Source organism: Somniosus microcephalus, chromosome 6 (genome assembly GCF_052327205.1).
Source record: "Somniosus microcephalus isolate GS21.2 chromosome 6, FLI_Smic_1.0, whole genome shotgun sequence".
NCBI classification, from domain to species: domain Eukaryota; kingdom Metazoa; phylum Chordata; class Chondrichthyes; order Squaliformes; family Somniosidae; genus Somniosus; species Somniosus microcephalus.
In genome coordinates this window covers 218,141,171-218,158,849 of record NC_140992.1, presented here as the reverse complement: position 1 = coordinate 218,158,849, position 17,679 = coordinate 218,141,171, and the positions used below count along the sequence as shown (strand labels likewise).

At 42.5% G+C, this 17,679-nt stretch overlaps 1 protein-coding gene across 3 annotated transcripts in view; it reads left to right on the top strand.

Annotated features, from left to right (window-relative positions):
* The window catches only part of fto (FTO alpha-ketoglutarate dependent dioxygenase), a 542,258-nt gene that overhangs the window by 126,651 nt on the left and 397,928 nt on the right, over positions 1-17,679 (top strand). For all 3 annotated transcript variants that reach the window (XM_085991413.1, XM_085991412.1, XM_085991414.1), the window contains exons 3-4: positions 3,544-4,189; positions 5,711-5,860. In XM_085991413.1, the coding sequence (XP_085847539.1) occupies positions 3,544-4,189; positions 5,711-5,860 (796 nt within the window). The remainder of the gene's footprint in view (positions 1-3,543; positions 4,190-5,710; positions 5,861-17,679) is intronic.

The following is a 17,679-nucleotide window of genomic DNA, read 5'->3' as shown; positions in this document are numbered from 1 at the left end:
CTAACATAGAAACATAGAAGATAGGAGCAGGAGTAGGCCATTTGGCCCCTCGAGCCTGCTCCGTCATTCAATGAGATCATGGCTGATCATCCAAATTCAGTGCCCTGTCCCTGCCTTCTCCCTATATCCCTTGATCCCTTTAGCCTTAAGAAATATATCCAACTCTTTCTTGAATATATTTAATGAATTGGCCTCAACTGCCTTCTGTGGTAGAGAATTCCACAGGTTCACCACTCTCTGGGTGAAGAAATTCCTCCTCATCTCTGTCCTAAATGGCTTACCCCTTATCCTTAGACTATGACCCCTGGTTCTGGAATCCATGACCATCGGGAACATCCTTCCTGCATCTAGTCTGTCTAGTCTTGTTAGAATTTTATAGGTTTCAATGAGAGCCCCTCTCATTCTTCTAAACTCCAGCGAGTATAAGCCCAATCGACCCAATCTCTCCTCGTACGTCATTCCTGCCATCCCAGGTATCAGTCTGGTGAATCTTCGCTGCACTCCCTCCATGGCAAGAACATCCTTCCTCAGATAAGGCGACCAAAACTGCACACAATACTCAAGGTGTGGTCTCACCTTCATTAGCCGAGGCATAGAATATAAGAGCAGGGAGGTTATGATGGAGCTGTACAAAACGCTGGTGAGGCCACAGCTGGAGTACTGTGTGCAGTTCTGGTCGCCTCACTATAGGAAGGATGTGATTGCTTTGGAGAGGGTGCAGAGAAGATTCACCAGGATGTTACCTGGGATGGAGCGCCTCAGCTATGAAGAGAGGCTGGACAGGCTGGGGTTGTTTTTCCTTGGAGCAAAGAAGGCTGAGGGGGAACCTGATTGAGGTGTACAAAATGATGAGAGGCATAGCTAGGGTAGACAAAGAGGAACTTTTCCCCTTAGTAGGGGGGTCAATAACAAGGGGGCATAGATTCAGGGTAAGGGGCAGGAGATTTAGAGGGGATTTGAGGAGGAACTTTTTCACCCAGAGGGTGGTTGGAATGTGGAACTCAATGCCTGAAAGGGTGGTAGAGGCAGGAACCCTCACAACATTCAAGAAGCATTTGGATGAGCACTTGAAATGCCATTGCATACAAGGCTATGGACCAAATGCTGGAAAATGGGATTAGACTGGACAGGGATGGATGGGCGGCGCAGACACGATGGGCCGAAGGGCCTCTTTCTGTGCTGTAAAACTCTATGACTCTATGACTCTATGACTCACCAAGGTCCTGTACAACTACAGCAAGACATCCTTGTTCCTGTACTCGAACCCTCTCGCAACGAAGGCCAACATACCATGTGCCTTCTTTAACCGCCTACTGCACCTGCATGCTTACCTTCAGTGACTGGTGCACAAGGACACCCAGGTCTCATTGCACTTCCCCTTCTCCCAATCTATTACCGTTCAGATAATAATCTGCCTTCCTGCTTTTGCCACCAAAGTGGATAACCTCGCATTTATCCACATTATACTGCATCTGCCCAATCACCCAACCTGTCCAAATCATACTGGAGTTTCTCGGCATCCTCCTCACAGCACACACGCCCACCCAGCTTTGTGTATTCTGCAAACTTGGAGATATTACATCTAGTTCCCTCGTCTAGATCATTAATATATATTGTGACTAGCTGGGGTCCTAGGACCTGTGAGTTCATTCTCAGGACTATTGGTCATTCTGGTTTGCACACCCCATTGGAAATGATTTTCATTAGATCTTGTCTGCTGCAAGATGGAGCATCACACAATGGTGGGGCACTTCATTTTGGAGCATATGAGAGAAGAACCTTGTGCCAAAGGACCACTTGTCTGTTAGCTATCACTTTAGGATTGAATAATCCAGCAAACCATTGTCTGAAGCGTCTCAAAAGCCAATAGAAACATAGAAACATAGAAGATAGGAGCAGGAGTAGGCCATTCGGCCCCTCGAGCCTGCTCCGCCATTCAATGAGATCATGGCTGATCATCCAAATTCAGGACCCTGTCCCTGCTTTCTCCCCATATCCCTTGATCCCTTTAGCTTTAAGAAATATATCCAACTCCTTCTTGAATATATTTAATGAATTGGCCTCTACTGCCTTCTGTGGTAGAGAATTCCACAGGTTCACCACTCTCTGGGTGAAGAAATTCCTCCTCATCTCTGTCCTAAATGGCTCACCCCTTCTCCTTAGACTGTGACCCCTGGTTCTGGACTCCCCGACCATCGGGAACATCCTTCCTGCATCTAGTCTGCCTAGTCCTGTTAGAATGTTATAAGTTTCAATAAAATTGTATCACTTTCATGTGTAATAACAGTTTACGTGGATGCTGAAGGTGAACAGAGGTAACCTGACCTGAGACCTGCTTTGTAATATGAACAGCAGAATGCAGCCAGCTGTGCTCCTGCTAGGCCTTAGCTTCCAGTGTGCTCTGCTAGAAGCAGTGACCAAAGTCGGGATTTACAAAATGAAAGGGACATTATGAATGGCGTGGTAAGATACCTTACAGACGCGCATTAAAGCTTAGTAATACGCCAAAACAGTGGTGCATCTTGCACAATATAAATGAGCAATTTGTTTTTCACATTAAAAGTGTTGATTTTAGACAGTACTTTCTATGAACTGTGTACTGCATTGCTTTTTTGCTCACAAGTTAGCTGATTGATCCATTTTTTATATAAATGCTGTATTGTCTTGGTAGGCATGGGATAAATTACTTTAATACAACTTGTTATTTGGATATTTTCTGTGTTATAAACCTCTGTTATTACACATGGAAGTGATATATTGCGATAGGAACGGCTTATCCCCTCCATACTCCTGCTGTAAATCTGACATGTATTGTCATAGTGAGATGTTGCTTGAACCCCACTCATTGAATAAACAGTGTATTCCATATTTCATACTGTGGAGATGCCGGTGTTGGACTGGGGTGGACAAATGTGAGAAGTCACACAACACCAGGCTATAGTCCAACAGCTTTATTTGAAATCACAAGCTTACGGAGCGCTGCTCCTTCATCAGGTGAAGTGAAGAGATGCATATAGGCACAGCATATATAGTCAGAGAACACTGCCAGATGATTACAGGTAATCTTTCTAACTGCCCTTTATCCCACCTCGGCAGAGAGATAATCACAGCAATCAAAGGTGTGGATGGTGTTTGGATATCATTCACACCTTTGATTGCTGTGATTATCTCTCTGCCGAGATGGGATAAAGGGCAGTTAGAAAGATTACCTGTAATCATCTGGCAGTGTTCTCTGACTATATATGCTGTGCCTATATGCATCTCTTCACTTCACCTGGCGAAGGAGCAGCGCGCCGAAAGCTTGTGATTTCAAATAAAGCTGTTGGACTATAATCTGGTGTTGTGTGACTTCTCATATTTCATACTGATTTTGATGTTTTATTAAGTATATATTAATGTGTATACATAGGCCAAAGCTGGGACACTAAATCTTTCCTTTTAATTTTGGCATTTAGAGACACAGGCAACATACTGAATAGCTTTTAGAAGATATGTATTAAATATAAAAGTGCTTGGAAAAAAACTGTTCTCTGTTCTGTTTAGTCAAAGGCCAAATATCCCAAATTATACTTGAGACAAGCCAGCTGTGTACCTCAGGAAATTCATCAAAAAGTCCAACAAGGATTGACAACGCTGCGAGACTATGAGTGTTTTGCTCAAGATCTTGTTCAAATAAAAGGCAAAGATGTGCTTACACCAGTGTATCGACTACTTGTTGGAGAGCCAGGCTATACATATCGTTACTTGGACACAAGGCTGTTTGCAATACCTTGGCCTTCCCATGGTGTTGAGGTGAAGTACAGCAGTGATGAAATAGGTAAAGCCTGCCAAGCTATTAAAGATCTTAATGAATACTTACATGTGGAAGCAATGAAGATTTTGTTGGATCATTGTTCAGCTGAGGTTAAAGAAATAGGATTTGTGGAGAAGGCAGCAACCTCTACACTGATTGAGGACTCTGAAAGTGTGAAAGATGGAACTTATCACAACAAACAAAGCAATGTCAGTGCAGTGTTAAAAGACAGAACATCCTTTAATGTGGCTCTGTTGAACTACATGGACCCTCTAAGAATGAAATACCTAAAAGAGGAACCTTACTTTGGAATGGGAAAGATGGCTGTGAGTTGGCATCATGATGAGAACCTGGTGGAAAGGTCAACGGTTGCTGTGTATAGCTACAGCTGTGATGGTATGTATGGAAAGGAATGGAGAATTACAGGGTTACTACTTGCTGTTTTAATGTTTCCACCCCCTGAAGCTTTCTTCACACATAGAGGCTGCACACCTGCAAACTTGTACACCAATTTAGATTTACTGTTTGCTAATTGTTTTAGAGCGCTGTAGAAATGTTAAATCGACACGTGTGGGCGTACATGTTTCTGTATTTTATGGAATCCATTTTGTTTACATAAGCTGCCCTGTACTTTTTTTGCATGAAGTGCTTGTGTGTATTGCAATTAACTAACTGGTTGGATGCCAAGAATATAAAATCTGCAACAAAAAAAATTCATTGCCGAGTCCCTCAGGTGCACATTTCCACTCGTATAAATGCTTTTATTGTCATTGACATCATCGTCTCTATTGGGGTGATTTGTCAAAAATGAACTAGCTGTTGCTGCATGCTGATTTTATTACCATATACTTCGCTTTCAAGATACTACTGGGGTTAGCTTTGAACAGAAGTACTTCATTCAATTTCTACCGTTGTTTGTAATGTGCTTTCTTTAGTTTCTGTAGAAGCAACCCAAACATTAAGAGCAAATCTTTGACTGGCAGTATGTCACATTACAGATGCAAATTAATCAAAGGAATAGGCTTTTAGTTTTACTTTATCTTCAAATTCAGCGATTATAATAATCTAGCTCGTTTGTTACCAGTAATTATCGGAGCTTTTAAATGCCTAACCTGCGTGTCCTGCTTGAACTTTGGGTTTTGGCAATAAAACTTTTTTTTAAAAACTCAAAAAATAACTCATTTTAACGAGCACATTCCAAAGGTGCTGGATTTATTAGGAAACCCCAGGAAACTTTGATTGAAATTACTCCTTTTGATTGTAGTTCTACATTTTATTGGTGCCATATTGAGAGCAGTGTTGCAGTTGATAATGTCTGCCAAAAGTTAGGGAAATTCTGTCAAACAGACATCCAGTTAGCCCATAGAGGTTTCTTGCTGTACTTGTTATGCTCCATTATGTTAAAATGCCTTCAAAGCAATGTTATTTGCAGGTTTTTTAAAGTACTACTGTGAAATTAAGTTCCAATTTATATGAACAGAATTTTTAAACAAAATCCCCAACAGGCTTTAGTATTGATTTTTTTTTTCTCAGTGTCTTCTGCAGATCTTGTTTTCTCATTTGTGTACTCTGATCGAACAGCCTGGAGCAGAGTATCCAAGACTGTGGCAGCCCAAAAACAATTGGGGCTTTTCATTATGTTTCCTTTTTTTACATTTTGAGCACAACTGAACTCACTTGACAGATTACTGTGCTTGTCTGTCAGGCACTCGGACATTCTGATGAGGGGTTTCTGCAATGCATGAAATCCCTCATCACTTAAGAACTGACTGCGTATGATAAATTCGTTAGTCTATTTTATATAATCTGCTTCTGAATATGGGGGCTGTCACTATGAGAGACAGATTTATTATAATATACCTTACTGTGATTATAATAAATCATTTTTATTCAACCCCTACCCTTTCTCCTTTACAGATTTAGGACCTGCCGCAGATGAAAGCAACGAGAAGTCAATAGAGGGCAGAGACCCAGCACTTTGGCATGTCGGCCTTAAAATAGCCTGGGACATTACAACACCAGGGCTGGCATTGCCACTAGACCCTGGCGACTGTTACTTTATGCTTGGTAATTTTCTTAGCACTCTACCTACTTAGCGTTCCAAGTTCCTATGAGGCACTCTGTGTGGTGCAGGTCAAGAAATCCAAATGTTGCCTTTATAAAATCTACAGGCATTCTAATCCTGTTTTTATTTGAAGTTATATGGAAACTGTTTTTATGTTAGTGCGTGCAGTGGACTTATCATTGCATCTTACAGCTTCTATCTTCCAAAGCATTGTTGTGAGGGGAGACTTTGGGTGTTGTTGGTGGATACATTTTCAGTTAAAAAAATTTAGCAGGATTTTTTACAACATTATAATCTTTTGGATCTCCTTCGGATGAAGTGTTCTTTATCAGTTTCAAAAAGTAAGGTCAATTACTTAAAAAAATTATAACCCACATTTACCTAGTTAAATGCCTTCAGTAAGTGAAAGAAATGTTAGTATCATGGAAACTAACATTGTTAATCAGCTGCCAAGTTGGAATGAGACAGTTTCATGTGTGTATCCACATACAGTGTGTGTGTACTTGAGATATGAGACAAAATAAAATTGTCCTGCTGTGCCATGCTATAGGTAGAATTCTTGCTTTGAAACAAGTGTAATTTGAACTTCATGGTTTTTATAAAAAGGAAACAGTTTCACTTAATTAACAATAAAATATTGGTCTGCAGAGGAAGTGTGCACTGGGTCCTGCTGTCTCAGATGCAGGTTCCAGGGTGTCTGATACATGAGTTGTTCAGTGTAAGCCATAAATTCACACACACACTAAGAAGGTGTGTGAAAGGTTTAATGCTTACTGTGCCCAGAAGTCTAGTTAAATAGGGTTGTTATAGTTTCAGTGCTAAAGAATGTGAGTCTTGCCCTCTCCTAAATATTTGGAACAATGATGCTTCATCTGTACTTGCCCATGCTGACATTTGGTCCTTTAGAGAGGAAACCAAGATAAAGAGGTTTAGGAGTGATAACAGAGTGATGACTACATGCTTACCCTGGGTATGACCTTTTGTGGAGACACTTATACTACCAGATATCAGGCACCAGTCAAGTTCTATGTACCAATACTTTTTAATGAAATGGGAAAATGATTGCTCTGAATTAGCTTTGGCTATATATTATGTTTTAAATTTCTTTTTTGCTGATTGAGTGCCTACTTTGCAGTGATTTTAACAAAGAAAATAAATACACTGTGAAATAGGCAATTGAGTCCTCATTTAGAAACTGTAGGCAAATGTAACACCCATTAGATTATTTGAAAAATGGTAAAACCAAGTAAATTTTGGGATTTTTGTTGTTTTACAAACAAAACAAGTAAAAAAAAAATTTTTTTTAATCATTTTTTTTTCTTTAATTTATATTTTTCCACACAGTTGCCTGATCAAGAGGCTCTGCAGACAACCTGCCCACAGGCCAGCCTGTAACTGATCAGGGTGTTCATTACCAAGCAGGACTGACTTTCATTTCCTTCACATTTGAGAGAGTCTTTGGCCCTGATATTTACTTGGTGAGGTGAAGAGAGCAGGGGCGGAGGATTTACGGACAGGAAACTGGGAAGTATCCCTTTCCCGGACATCCTGCTGAAATTAACTACAAGTTTCCCGCCCGACAGTCAGCCAGATTGGCAGGCTGGCTATCTTTCGGGCGGGAAAGCAGCCGAGGAACGGATGCCAGGTAAGTTGGAGATCGCATGGGTGGTGGTGATGGGGGCGGGGGGGAGTCGGAGATTACAGGAGGATGGGGGAGTTGGAGACTGCCGGAGGTCGGGGGGATTCAGAGATCGTGAGGTGGTGAGCAGTCGGAGATCACGGGGGAAGTGGGGGTAGTTGGACATTGCGGGGTCTATAAAGAGGTTAGTTCAGGGGGCTGGGGGAAACAATCCTGTGCCTCTTGGCGCACAAACAGTGCAATAAAGACACTTACTTCATGGATCCGGCCCTTCTCACCTTCTTTAACTGCCGGGATTCCTGAGCCTCCATGGGTTAAAAATAAAAATGCAGATAAAATGGAGGCACGCAATTTCCTTAAAATATTTTACTGACCGACCCATCTCATGAGAGCCCCCCGACCCGCCTCCAGGTTGGGGTCGGGTTTCAAAATTTTACAATTTTTATCTCCCAACTCACCCGTCCTTGGGGGTTAAAATTCCCCCCCTTTGACTCTGCTCATTACTTGTTTTAATCAATTGGTCAAGATTAGAAATTTGATGTCTGAGGATACATCATATGAGGATGTATGAGGAAACCTGCACTTTCCCACCCCATTCCCACCATACTGTCTAACTCTAGGTGTTCTGAATCTATCATTACATATTACCTACTGTTGACAGCGGTTGATTTCATTTACCTAAATATGTAAGCTCAGAATATTAATCAGAACTGGAAAGAAACCAAATTTTAACAATCTTAGCTTTGAGTTTCACATTTGAGGGGTATGAAGATGCCAGTTGAGGGAACAATTTGAATGGACATTTTGAATATTGATAAACTGATGCAAAGTGGTAAATAAACATGCTTAATAGGAAAAAGCTGGAGGAAGTTTGAAAATTGCCTTTTGGCTCAGTCAATACAAAACGTTTTTTTTTAATCTATCCAATGTAGTTAGAACTTAATACTATTAACTATAAATTCCTGTTAAATGTCTAGCTTTAAGCAATGCACCATGTTTAACAACCTAAATTGCCATGGCTGATTTTCACACTGCATTCCACACTCTTGCTTTCCACACTGTAAATAGTTGTTTTACTGAAGAGTAATTGTAACTCCTGAATGCTGTATGTTTTTTCACAGTCAAATTATGCATTTTTCCTTAACGTGTAACATCTGCAGAAAAGATTTTCTTTCACAAAACTAAGCCCATAGGACCATAGATGTTTACAGCACAGAAGGAAGCTATTCAGCCCATCATCTCCGCACCATCTCTTTGTTACAGTAATCTAAAACAAATCCCACTGCTCTGCTGTCTTCCTATAGCTCTTTACCTTCCTTTGCTTCAAATATTTGTCCACCTTTACCTTAAAAGATCCTATAGTCTCTGCCTCAGCCTCTCCCTGTGACAAAGTATTCCTTACTCCAATAACCCTCGATGTGAAGAAATTTCCCCAACCCTTCTCCTCACTCTGTGACAGTTTTAAATGCTCTAGTACAAATAGTCTCACTATCGCAAATGTCTCCTCAAAACTAAATTTGCTGAAGTTTCTCATCCCCTAATGTGCTGATGAATCTACGCTGTATGCTATCTATGACTTTAAAATCCTTACTGTTATGGGGCACTCAAAACTGCACGTAGTATTCTTAGTGTAACCTTTCCATTGCCTTGTACAAATGTATCATTAGCCAATATATTGCTGTCAATATAACTGAGGCTAATGGCACTCGCCATTATTTATGTGTAAATACTACTGCAATTTCAGGTGAGGGCAGATGCGCGATTAAACTCACAAATCCACAAGTTGCTGTCCGAGTTGCACCACTCCACTGTTAGCTTTGTGAAAACGGCATCTCGCTGTCTGGCTCACCATTGAATGCATTGAACTGCAAGAAGTTTCTGTATTTGCGTGGTAGACACAAGCTAAACTCACCACCGACAGTTAAGACTTGCCTATTTCAATCCAAGTATCCTTTTAATGACATGATGAGTGTTAATTACTGCCAGTCAACTTCTCTGGCACTGAAAATTAGCTATTACGTGTGGAGACTCATTCCTTCAGGTTATAATTGTTATTGGAGATTTAAAAAATGTAAAATTGAATTTATTTTTACTTTTCCTTTCTGTCTCCTTTTTTCTCTCTCTTAATCCAATCTTTCTTTCCCTCTTTATTTCTCTTTCTCTACTGGATTTGACATTGAATTCACACACTCTAATTTATACTTCCTCTCTCAGTCCTTGCATTGTTAATTTCACACTCCTTTTAATCTGATTGGTTAAGGAGATACACAGTTGCTTTCCCTGTTCACTCAGATCCCAGATGCCCTGTTTCCATCACTGCTCCATTATCACTTCACACTTTCAGCAGCTTGCCATGCAGAAACTTAAAAAACCTAAACATTCAAGGGCAAGTCTAACTAACGGCAGATGCCATTAGATGCCCTGCCACAGCAAATTATGGCCCATTATCTGTTTGCTCTTGGACTCTATACCTGCATTTTAAAAACTCCAAATGCCATTGGACTTTTTATGGCTTGAAGGAATTATTTATTTGAACTCTTAGGTCTATTTGTTCATCCACACACAATCGCTTTACCTCTTCTTCAATAAACTCTATTAAAGGTGAGTATGTTTGACAAATTTAACAGTTCCATGCTTGCTATCCCTGATTATCCCATGTATTTCTAAATGCTCATTGATTTAGTCTTGAATTATGGATTCTAATAATTTGTCCACAACTGAAGTTAGACTAACTGGTTGACAGTTATTTGGTTTATTCTTTCTCCCTTGTCGAACAGAGGTGTTACACTGGCTATCCACTAGTCTCCTGGCACAATTTGCGTAGAAAAGAAAAGTAAGCTTCTTGCTTTAAATTTAGTGACCTTAATAAACATTCTTGCAATGACACCTGACTGATACAACAGTCCCAGATTTGGCATTGCCCCTGTCAATGTTTCTACATTTGGGCAATGCTCTTGAAACACAGTTGTAAATCTTGCATCCCGTTATGAGTAACTTGGAACCAATGTTTAGATGCGAAAGATTGTGTTGTGAGATTATGCCCAACGATAGGGTGAGATATGTGTCGGTGCAGGCTCGATGGGCCGAAATGGCCTCTATCTGCACTGTAGATTCTGTGATTCTGTGTTAATAGACCACGTCCCAAGTTCAAGCATATTGTGCCTTTAGTGGTTTTGGAAAGATCATCTTATTATGAAAGAGATGGGAGTTTTGTAATACTTCCATATAATTGGAGGGGTACCATATTATTGGAGGGGTACCTTGAGACCAAGCGGCAAAGTTTTTCCCTTTTATTTGGTGGACTTCACAGAATGATATTGTCTATACTTGGCCTCAAGCATTTGGACATTTTTCTAAAGAAGGAGATATTTTTGAAGGATGTGTGCTTTGGAGATTGGCCAACTGTCAGTCTCAAAGGTTCTGAGTTACATGTACCCATAAAGTTGTGGTAAAGAGAGTTTCTTTACATGGTCACTTGGAGGTTCTAACTTCAACTTTCCCAAGAGCCAGATTGTAAACAAATACAGGAAGAGTTATGCTCCTAACGAACAGACTCCAAGATGTAACAGATTATTTACACTTTAGGCAGCAGCGTTAACTCTTAGCCATGGGATTGAGCAATGGTTCCCTTTGCCATTCTTACCAGATTGTTCATACTTGTACAATGGTATCAAACGCTTAACTTTGCACCAACTAAGGGAAACGTCTTGACGGTAGGACTTAAACCATATTATAAAGGTGAGTGCATAATCACAATAATCTTTCTCACCTCTGATTCTCAGCACTGATGGAGAAGAGCATTGTAATAATGTACCCACCATTATGGGGGATGCCCTACAAGAGGTTCATTTGGTTGGTGAACATTTTGGAGTGGAGTGCTCACCCATGTGACAGATGAACCCAGGGTACTTAGCCACTAGACCAAAGTCCATGAGACAAAAATGTCAGCAGATACTACAAAACCGATGCTATAATTCTCCAGCTGAAGATCTGTTGAACAGATAATACTGTTGTTGTTGTTTGTTATCTCAACAAGTAAGGAAGCATGAGATTCAGTGCAAGGGTGGATTACAGAGAGCCGGGATGCAAAAAACAAAAGTTCTTGCTGAGTGCCCTTCCTGCATCAGTGAACCTGAAAACATCTCATCGGGGATGTCCACAAGTTGACTTATTTGCCTCAGGAGAGCACAAACAGTTGTCCTCTCTTGATTTAGGACCAGCAAAACTGGTCTGTTTACATACTATGGCCGTTCTCTTTCTTGGTAAAGAAAATTCTTGTCAAGTATTTCTGCCTATCCTAATCTTTCTGATTTACAGAGTCTTAACACATACGAGGAGAGCCAATGATAAAATGATCCTGAGCGAACCATGCTGGCTTGGAAGCCTTGATATTTTCTAGCTTTCTTGAAGGCATGCTTTTTACATATGCCAGACAGACTTTAGATTTCATTGTTGGCCAAACTAAGACAATACTTTGACTGTTCAACAACTTAGATTAGTATTTCAACCACTGAGTTTACAGGTCATCCAAAACATTGCTGGCTTCCACAAGCCTATTATTCATATGCTGTACAATTATAAGTTGAAATGTTTCTCTATCTGATGCCTAGATCAAGATCTTGACTCTTTGTCAGGCAATGTGACTTAGATCTTCAGTTACTTCATTGGGGTCTGTATGCCGCCATGTCTGCCTTCTATCAACTGCTGGAGGGATTACATCCTTGTTTTCCTGTATTACTGAAGAGAGTTTTGCTAAATAAATCCCCTAACTAATCTTGGATGCCACTCAGCTTGAGATCTTAACATTATTCTACGTGGACTAATGAAGATTCTTTTTGAACTATAGCCTCCATAACTTTCAAACTACTGTAGTGGAAAATTGCCCTGCTTCTAAATCTGAGCTCCTTGACAAGTATTGGTGAACTTCAAGCCTTTGTAACTGAATCCTCATCTGGTATGAGTGTAGACCAGATGAGTAATCTACCTTTTCATAGTTTGTCAAAGAAAGAAGCTTTTAAGCTATATGTAAGCTGCAGTCATGCTTTTCAAGTGGTTATAGCACAGAAGGAGGCCATTCAGCCCGCTGAGCTTTCTGCAAGAGGACTTCAGCTAGTCCCACTCCCCTGCCCTTTCCCCGTAGCTCTGTAGATTTTTTTTCCTTTGGGTACTTATCCAATTCCCTTTTGAAAGCCACAATTGAGTCTGCCTCCACCACCCTTTCAGGCAGTGCATTCCAGATCATAACCACTCGCTGCGTAAAAAAGTTTTTCCTCATGTCGCCTTTGGTTCTTCTGCCAATCACCTTAAATCTGTGTCCTCTGGTTCTCGACCCTTCTGCCAATGGGAACAGTTTCCTTCTATCTACTCTATCCAGACCCCTCATGATTTTGAACACCTTCATTAAATCTCCTCTTAATCTTCTCTGCTCCAAGGAGAACAAGCCCAGCTTCTCCAGTCTATCAACATAAGTGAAGTCCCTCATCACTGGAACCATTCTTGTAAATCTTTTCTGCACCCTCTCTAAGGCCTTCACATCCTTCCTAAAGTACGGTGCCCAGAATTGGACACAATACTCCAGTTGAGGCTGAACCAGTGTTTTCTAAAGGTTCATCATAACTTCCTTGCTTTTGTACCCTATACCTCTATTTATGAAGCCCAGGGTCTCGTGTGCTTTTTTAACTGCTTTCTCAACCTGCCCTGCCACCTTCAACGATTTGTGCACATATACCCCCAGGCCTCTCTGTTTATGCACCTCCTTTAGAATTGTACCCATTAGTTTATATTGCCTCTCCTTGTTCCTCCTATCAAAATGTATCACTTCACACTTTTTTGCGTTAAATTTCATCTGCCACGTGCCCGCCCATTCCACCGGCCTGTCTATGTCTTCTTGAAGCCTATCACTATCCTCCTTGCTATTCACTATACGTTTTGTGTCATCTGCAGATTTTGAAATTGTGTCCTGTACACCAAAGTCCAAGTCATTAACATATATCAAGAAAAGCAGTGGTCCTAGTACCGACCCCGGGGAACATCACTGTGTACCTTCCCCTAGTCTAAAAAACAACCGTTCACCACTACTCTCTGCTTCCTGTCACTTAGCCAATTTCGTATCCATGCTGCCACTGTCCCTTTTATTCCATGTGCTTCAACTTTGCTGGCAAGCCTATTATGTGGCACTTTATCAAACACCTTTTGGAAGTCCATGTACACCACATCAACCACATTTCCCTCATCAACCCTCTCTGTTACCTTATCAAAAAACTCAATCAAGTTAGTTTAACATGATTTGCCTTTGACAATTCTGTGCTGGCTTTCCTTAATTAATCTACACTTGTCCAAGTGACTGTTCATTTTGTCCTGGATTGTCATTTCTAAAAACTCCACCACTATCAAGGTTAAACTAACTGGTTTATAGTTGCTGGGTTTATCCTTGCACTCTTTTTTGAACAAGGGTGTAACATTTGCAATTCTCCAGTCCTCTGGCACCAACCTGTATCTAAGGAAGATTGGAAGATTATGGTCAGTACTTTCGCAATTTCCACCCTTACCTCCCTCAACATCCGAGGATGCATCCCATCCGGTCCTGGTGACTTATCAACTTTAAGTACAGCCAGCCTTTCTAGTACCTCTATCAATTTTTATTCCATCCTGTATCTCAACTACCTCCTCTTTCACTATGACTTTGGCAGCATCTTCTTCCTTGGCAAAGACAGATGCAAAGTACTAATTTAGTACCTCAGCCATGCCCTTTGCCTCCATGCGTAGGTCTCCTTTTTGGTCCCTAATTGGCCCCACCCCTCCTCTTACTACCTGTTTATTATTTATATGCCTATAGAAGACTTTTGGATTCCCCTTTATGTTAGCTGCCAGTCTATTCTCATACTCTGTCTTTGCTCCTCATGTTTCCTTTTTCACTTCCCCTCTGAACTTTCTATGTTCAGCCTGGTTCTCACTTGTAGTGAGAACAGGAATATAAAAAGGCTGTCTTTAACTCCTGTCGGGAGTCGTGCGGATGGCAAACCATCCAGTGGGGGTGGGATGGATGGCAAACCATCCAGTCCTCCGCATCGTGCTGCCGATTCTCTGTCGGCCTGTTTTGCGGTACTGCCGTTGACCAATTTCACCCTCCTTGAGGCCATGAAACTCTTGGCACCAAAAGGGAAGGAGAAAGAGGGAATAAATAAATCAAAAGAATATTGCATATTGTGAATACTGAAGGAGAGCATGATAAGACAGATGAAATTCCCTTTTCTTGTATGGCCCTTCCTCTAGGATGTGGAGTTAATGAGGCTTTAGAAGTATTCTGTTTTGAATAAATTACCAAGGTTCGCAATGCATTAGATTTGGAAACTAACAAGGAAACTTTTAATCTCTCACCTTCTGCTCTACAGTTGGTGCTGTGACAGAAGTGGATATGCAAAGAAACCCTAAGCCTGAATCTAATCTGACATCATTGACTTGATGTTTTAGATGGAACATGTACTTGAGAGGCACATTACAGAGAAGGATCATTAATTACTTGGGGTGCCTGACCATCTATTAGCATCTAATTTTCAACAGATATATCATACTAACAAAGCAAGTACCACAGGCTGAGAGCATGATTGTAAGTTCACTTCTGTAATGAGAACAAATGATTTACCTTACAGCCCTAAATATGGGTCCATATTTGGTTAAGTTTTATCTTTGAACTTAAATTTATTGTTAAGCCACAATGGAAAACAAGGACCGACAGAAATAGAGATAACAAAACATGCAGGCCGGAATTTTCTGGGGTACGTGCAGGCGCGATCGGAGGTGGGAAATTCGAAATAAGTTGGGAACCCGCCGTCATCACGCCCTCGCGTGCCTTTTTCTCCGGTGCATTTGCCGGTGCAGCAGCGACCCAAACAGCAGAGGCGGGCGAGCTAATTTAAATGATTATCAGCTTCTTGTCAGATCCTTAAGCTCCTTTCTCAGCGTACCTTTCAAATTTCCCTGCATGACCATGGGATTCACACAGCTCGGGAACCACGTCTGTCAACCTGAGGCGGAAGTTGAGTGGCCATTGCACCAGCTGATTAGTTGACAGCATGAAATGTATAGTAAAAGCTCCCACCTCACAGCTGATCACTTTCCTCAGGCAGAAGCTGACTGCATTCCCAGGACAGATGTAGCTTTCTAGAGGCTGCAATTGCCTCCAGCAAAGTCGCCATCCAGTCTCACCTCATTGGTAGAACTTATCACACCATTGACAGATTGCTTCTGTCATCTCTACTTGATCTGCCATCTATTTCATCAGCATAGGTGCCATTTATATTGTGCCACCTTGGTCCTTAGAATCGGACCACGATGATCCCCACCACCAGCAGCACCAGGCACATCAGCAGCATCAATAACAACACCACCAACCTTCTCAACCACCTGATGCTACACAGGACAGAGGGCATCAGCGCAGGGCTGCCCCGCGCTGGAGGCGATACCCCCAACACAGGATATGCAGGCAGAGGATGAGCTTCCTCAACATGACGGAGCAGCAGCGCCAAAGGAGACTCCAGCTATCACACCAGATCGTCGCAGACATTTGCAGATTGCTGGAGCAAGACCTGCAGCCCAGAGGAGCGGGAGGACTCGCCTTACCAGTGGCTGTCAAAGTTACCAGCGCCCTCAACTTCTTCGCCTCAGGCTCCTTCCAGGGGTCTGCAGCAGACATTTGCGGCATCTCGCAGTTGGCCGCCCACAGATGCATTACACAGGTCACTAATGCCCTTTTTGACAAATCAGCCAATTATATCAACATTGCCATTGATGATACCAGTGTTACTGAGCGGGCGCTTGGCTTTGCCACTCTGGCTGGCTTTCCACGAGTGCAGGGCATCATCGACTGCACACATGTGGCTATCAGGGCACCCCATCATGACCCAGGAGTTTTTGTCAACCGCAAGGGCTTCCACTCCCTCAATGTGCAGCTGGTCTGCAACCACAGAACGATCATCATGCATGTGTGCGCCAAATTCCCTGGCAGCTGCCATGACTCTTTCGTCCTTCGCCAGTCTACCCGCCCTCAACTCTTCGCTCCAACAAACAGACTTTCCGGCTGGCTGCTTGGAGACGAGGGCTATCCACTGAAGACGTGGCTCATGACACCCTTGAGGAGGCCAAGTACTGAGGCCCAGGAGAGATATAATGAAAGCCACATTCCAACCAGATGTGTCCTAGAGCAGACAATAGCCATGCTCAAAATGTGCTTCAGATGCCTTGACGGATCTGGAGAAGCCCTTCAGTACGCACCAGCCAGGGTCTCCAGAATCGTCGTGGTCTGCTGTGCCCTGCATAACTTAACACAGCAGCGAGGAAAGTGGTGAAAATAAAGATTTTTATGGTTGAGATCACATTAACGGAAACTTGACATGGGTACCCTTGTGAATCTACTTGTGTGTCATCTTTCTCTTCCATGTGCTTCTATGAGATGCTACCCTTGTGGCTTCAGCAGAGGTAGAGGCAGTCTGCTTATTTCCCTGCAATGACTGCTTAGACACTTTTGGCGGACGTCATCTGGGTTTTGGAGCCTCTGATGACACCACCAAAGTTTGCTCCTCCTATGACTGTGCAGGGGCAGACTTGGCCATCGCTGTCCGAGGAGGCATCTGGGGCTCTGACTGAGGGGGTGGCAACGGGGGAGAAGTGTAAGTGCTTTGAGAGGAGCCCACACTTCCATGTCCCCTCTCACCAGCATCCCTCTCAAATAGCCACCCGCTCTTCCTTGCTAGCAAGGAGCTGGAGAGCACCTTGCTGCACATCAGTGGGGCCATGTGGACCCACATCTACACTGACATCCCTCCTAGACAGAAGGTCTCTGAGCCTCTGCCATCTATTCTCCATAGATAGCATATGTTCATGCGAGTGGTACATTAGCTGTTCCATGCAGGTGGATATCCCACGGTGGTGCTCATGTTGGAGATGGACTCCTCCTTTCTCTGAACATTTGCAGACATCGCGCTCGTAATACCTGTCAGAGCCCCCTGCATTTCTTCCGGCACCTCCAGGATCGCCCTCTTTCTGGATGGCCCCCAAGGCTCAGCATCTGCATGCAGCTGAGCAGAGCTTGGAGCGTCCTGCGCCCTCCGGTGAGGAGTCTCCACTGCTGTCCCTGTCTTCACCATCTGCTCTTGCTCACTTGTGAGTTGTGACACACCAAGTGAC